The sequence below is a fragment of the Ylistrum balloti genome, unplaced genomic scaffold (genome assembly GCF_031769215.1).
Source record: "Ylistrum balloti isolate Yb309-2 unplaced genomic scaffold, AGI_CSIRO_Ybal_v1 Utg371070, whole genome shotgun sequence".
NCBI classification, from domain to species: domain Eukaryota; kingdom Metazoa; phylum Mollusca; class Bivalvia; order Pectinida; family Pectinidae; genus Ylistrum; species Ylistrum balloti.
Genome location: NW_026782591.1, coordinates 1,266 through 6,561, shown reverse-complemented (window position 1 = coordinate 6,561; position 5,296 = coordinate 1,266). Strand labels below are relative to the sequence as shown.

The 5,296-nt window shown below is 35.8% G+C and overlaps 1 protein-coding gene across 1 annotated transcript; it reads left to right on the top strand.

The window, feature by feature from the left end:
* Positions 1-537: 537 nt before the first annotated feature.
* LOC132560497 (uncharacterized) lies at positions 538-2,734 on the top strand. Its single transcript, XM_060225162.1, has 2 exons — positions 538-1,837; positions 2,307-2,734. The coding sequence occupies exons 1-2, from the start codon at positions 673-675 to the stop codon at positions 2,732-2,734; spliced, it is 1,593 nt and encodes a 530-aa protein (XP_060081145.1). The 5' UTR covers positions 538-672.
* The last annotated feature ends 2,562 nt before the right edge of the window (positions 2,735-5,296 follow it).

Here is a 5,296-nt window from a genome sequence, read left to right as displayed (position 1 = left end):
TTTTATTTAATGTAGAATCATCAAACGTGTTATATACATTTTGTATAAACATCTTTCTAGGTTTTGTGTATATGAACAAAATCACTGTTGCCTGTATTTCCACATTTAACCAACTCAAAGATAAATAATGAATTCAGCATATATCCGGTTCTGTTGCATATTGTATTACCATTTCATCGCAGGTAGAAATCTGTAATATGTAATATGACCTTCGACACTTATCAAGAAAACCCGTTCTCTCATTATGTCTCTTACCTTACTCTATTGCATGTAGAATGATCACATTTGATGAAGATGGAAATCTTGAGCTGTAATGATGTCTTGGAAGATGATAAGGTCACAGTGATCGCGCAAATTTTACAACTAGTCTGTCAGGTTATCCATACAATACTTGAGCTCATCACTCAATATTCCTATCAAACTCTTTTCGAAGTTGGCGCCTGATCCCTTTGAGATACCTTGTTGCCTCTAGGTACAGTAATGTATGTTCAATGTACAACTGCATTATAGAACCTTCTTGTTATTTCAGATGATGAACTGGTCCTTAAAATTGTACAGCAACAGAATATCGAGGATTTTAAAACTTTAGAAAAGAAACTACACACATCGGGAACAAAGTATATTTGTTCACATACCTTACCTCACATCGTTGCTGCATATGGATCAACAGAAATGGTAGGATGTATGAAGACTTGGGACCGAATCGAGTGGGACGAGGAATGTGAAATCTCCGAACACATATTTGGGAAAGCACTGAAAGAAGTTACCAGAGCCACAGCATTGTATTTAGCAACCTTCATGGATAGAACAGACATGGTACGCTCGCTCATTAGTTGCGCAGGAGAAGACAACATCAAATGCTGTATTCGAAACTTAGACCTTAGTAATCGAATGGAAGAAATTTTCATGTTAGAACTAGCCGAAAAGTTAAAGATGAAACATGTTGATCTCACACCCGCCGTCATTCCAGGGCATAGTAGTGATGAGGAAGGCAAACGTACATGGACGTTTATTGTGTATTCAAAACAGGTCGTTAAAGCTTCTAGTTATAAACTTGATGATCTTGCTTTGGTAAAGATTCGAAATCCATACATCTATACAAAAGAGGTGGATTGCAGTACAGTCAAGCAAAACACAATTTCGGCTGAAGATGCAAAACGGGCTGAAAAGGCTCTATCAATTCACAGGGAGATGCTCTGGAGGAACCACAGCAACTTGAATATCATCGGCGTCAGTCCGTTTATTTACCGGGAAAACGGAGACGTTATAGAAAAACCTTGCATAGCTCTTTACTGTAGTACAAAGGGCATAGTGCCACTTGGAGACCCCGTGTTCCCAAAGAAGCTAGACATTGGAGAAGGGGACTTTATTGATGTTGATGTGCACGAAGGTTTCTTCAGACGTGGAGCATACACAACAGAGCCGGCTAGTTGCTACCACCAAACACTCAAAATGGGCTGCAATATCGGGCGATCGACACCGGAGTATGATGCACAAGGGAACCCTCGTCAATTTATTGGTGGCACACATGGACCTTTTGTCAAATTCAATAACAAGATAGGGTTTCTCACTTGTGCACATGTGCTGTTTGATATTCCAGTCCAGACAATGAGTGTAGATTTCCAACACGACGGTACAAACCAAATAGAAATCGTACAGCCTTTCGTCGATTCGAGAATTCACAGCGGTTTAGCATGTGGACATGTTCAAAGAGCAATTTTCGATCCTCAAAGGAACCCAAGCATCGATGTCGGTGTTATTGAAATCACTGATTCAAATAGGATCCCATCAAGAGGGCAGTTCGCCAACGAAAAACATAGCAGCTACATAAATGCAGGTAAGTCTTACGCAAGGGGGGTGAAATACATAATTGTGAACAGAAATTAGACAAGACATTGTTTCATGCTTTGAAGGGAACATATCTAATTCTTTACGGAAACTTGTCCTTTAAAATGACCAGGATCATTTACACTGATTTCCCTTGATGACGATGTTATATTAATTAATCGTATTCAGATGACTCTGATTTTATTAACATTAATATTTATTTCCGACAACAGATACTGAATCATTATAAATATATATTGATACATTTGTCAGTGTTGAGCGAACATTAAAGGATTCATCAATAAATTTACTAAGTTAAGTATGTTGCAATGCATGGTGTTCGTTGAAAAAAATCAAATCGTTCAATTGAATCTTTCTTATGACAGTTCCTCTCAACTAGTAGCTCTAAACTATTTGACTCATAAATCAATCAAACATTTCCACCCATTGATTGTTATTTTGATGTTGCATTATAACAGGATTTGACGAACTACCCGAGTACAACAGTGGGTCTATCCAACGAGACTTAACTCATTTTGGTACTACGCACATTGTTTTCAAATTTGGCAGCGAGAGTGACATAACGAAAGGGACACTAGACGTGTGTGGGGTAGATGTAAGGCCATTGTCGATTATAATGGGCTTACCTAGATGTTCAGGTCAGGTCCAGATGAATGACCAATACCAAGTATTTGGAGCCAATCCAACAATGACGTTTTCTCAGCTTGGCGACTCGGGCTCTGCGGTGTTTATGAAAACAACTGGTACCGATCAATTGACATGTATAGGTATGGTTATCGGAAATGCGTACATGGGTGCCAACCCATTCCCAGCAACAGTTGTTACACCTATCGGTGCAATATTGGACGCTTTAGGTCAAGATTACTCCATAGCATCGTTTCCATAGAATCCAAAACCAAGGAAGGAGATTGAAATATTATTGAGGAGTCTTTTCCAAACGTTGATTCGTTTGGTCCAATATTCCAAATCAATCTGATCAAAGCCATGAGATACAGGTTTGCTTTGGGCCGCAAAATTCATATGTGGCTTCATTTCTGTAGAAACAATATTTTCAAAAAGATTTCAATACCATAGGTTCCACACATTGACCATTTTGCAACTAAGCCAATCGTTATTGGTTCTGCTTTTTTAATCGACAACAGTGTATTACGATATATGCTTATCATTGATCACGACGCAACTACTATTTTAATGATTCTTTTGAAAAAATTCTAGCATATATTTTATCTTCATTTCCGTATTTTGTGTTAATCTACATTTAGGATGGATTGACTGTACTCTATATCTTACTGTATCTGTAGTGAAAGTGACAATTATTTGTTTTAAAGTCTTTCATGTAGAAATATTGTTGTATATCTTGCATCTCTAATATGTATATGACATGTTAAACGTTTTGTTAAATTCTTTTATTTTACCCGTTTTTTCCAATGTCAATATTACTTTGAATTTGGCCACATATATTATTAGCTCACCTGGTCCGAAGGTATAAATAATGATTATTGATTCTAGACAAGCCGTAACTCGCCCGGCACTGAGAGGTTGGACTTAATGGTAAACTTTAACAAGTTCTTTAAAATCCTGTTCCCCCTACAGGAATGAAAGGATATTATCCATATATGGTCTGAAGCATCCCCGAGTTAAAGGGAATCAGTCTTGTATAAACGATAGGTTTATGCGGAAGGTGTGAGGCCTAAATAGAGAAATAGAACAATTTAAAAGAAATCTCCTTTAGGAATGGATGAATTTGCCTCAATTTGATCAAGTATTCATGTGTGAAGGAGGGGGTCGATTTTGTATTAACGGTAGATTACGTCCTCCTTGCGTGGGAAGGGCGCAGGCCTCATAGGGGAAATAACGCATCTTCTGTAGGAATATTGGAATTCTGTTCCAATTTGGTCTTGGAGAGTAGGACTTAACTATATACAAATAGTGAATCTGATTTCCTTTTGGCCACAAGGCCATAATGCAACATGGAAATTATTTCAGAAATTGTTTGTCATATTTGAAATGTTTTGTTAGATGACAGAATAGCCGAATCAGTCAGCTGAGAATGAAGGCCCCTTGGGTCTCTTGTTATAATATTAATATATTGCGGGGCTAGCGTACTTCCCCCTATCTAGAATCAGTCAGTTGAGAAATGAAGGCCCCTTGGGCCTTTTGTTATAATATTGATATATTGCGAGGCTATCGCACTTCCCTATCTAGATTTCGTCTTCCAAGTATCAAAGTTAAGACCATTAGAATCAGCTGTATGATGCAGTTGGCTCTACTGAAAAGTGAAAAACATTTTCATAACAATTGCTGTCGATCTTTTCTGTTTTTTCTTTCGTCGCTATGTCAAATTTAGGCCATTAATATCATCGAGTGGTATTATTAGGACGAAACAACTGTATGATGCAGTGCTATTCTCTATTCCATTCATCATTTTGTTTGCTTTTAAATATGTTACTTGTTGGATTTTTGTAACCTTTATGATTTTTTTTTAAATCATACCAATGATATACGATACAGCTGTTGATGAATCAACAATATTGATTGAAGTGGAAATTTTAATGTAATGTATCTATTTTTAAACTCTTTCTTCATTATCTATTATTACAGTTTGTATTTACAATTTATAATTTACCTTTTCGTACAATCACACGTATCAGTTTCACGATAAATGAAAAATTCCTTTTGATGCTATTGGTGTATGTCAGTGTTTTAATTAAACCCTTTAATTTCAGAATCCGATTAAAACGATCAAACCTTTCTAAAGTGATGTTAAGATTCTATTGGTCAGGTGTTATTATTTTTAGGTGCATTTTGAAATATCTTAGCTATAAAATGGCCACTAACAAAAACCGATTTTTGAACGTTTGTCTCCTATTCTGCTGGTACCTTTAAGCTGAAATCATGTGGGCATAATTCGAAACTGAATTGAAGAAAGGGTAGTTGCTTTTGTTCTATTACTAAAATTCAGCTTAGTTTGAATATTTCATTTATTGTTAATACCACACTTACTGTTATGTTTTCATTGATAGGATTTCAAAGTCAGATGACTGTTAAGGCCCACGGGTCTCTCGTAATTATTTTACTGTTTAAAAACCAGTTATTGATCAGGAACATGTTTTTTAGATTTGCCAACCATACTCGCTTTTTTCAAATACCTACTTTTTTATTCCATAAACAACGAAACAAACATGTTTTTATAATATTACTTACTTATTATATATCTGTGTTGTAATATTTGATGTCATTAACATGCGTTAATGTTGATATATCAATTAATTGATACTTATTATTGATTCGAATGTAAAATTTTCATATCACGTTTGAAGTAATGTTCACGGTCTAATTTTAATGATTATTTTATATTATCTGTATTTTCAATATAGTTCTGTTACCTTGGCAGAACTAAGCTGATTGGTGATAACATGAAAATGATGTTACCTGTTTATTTAATTAA

Coding starts and splice junctions, on each gene's coding strand:
- LOC132560497 (XM_060225162.1), top strand. CDS start 673: ATGGTAGGATGTATGAAGACTTGGGACCGAATCGAGTGGGACGAGGAA. Junction 1,838..2,306: donor TAGCAGCTACATAAATGCAG/GTAAGTCTTACG, acceptor GCATTATAACAG/GATTTGACGAACTACCCGAG.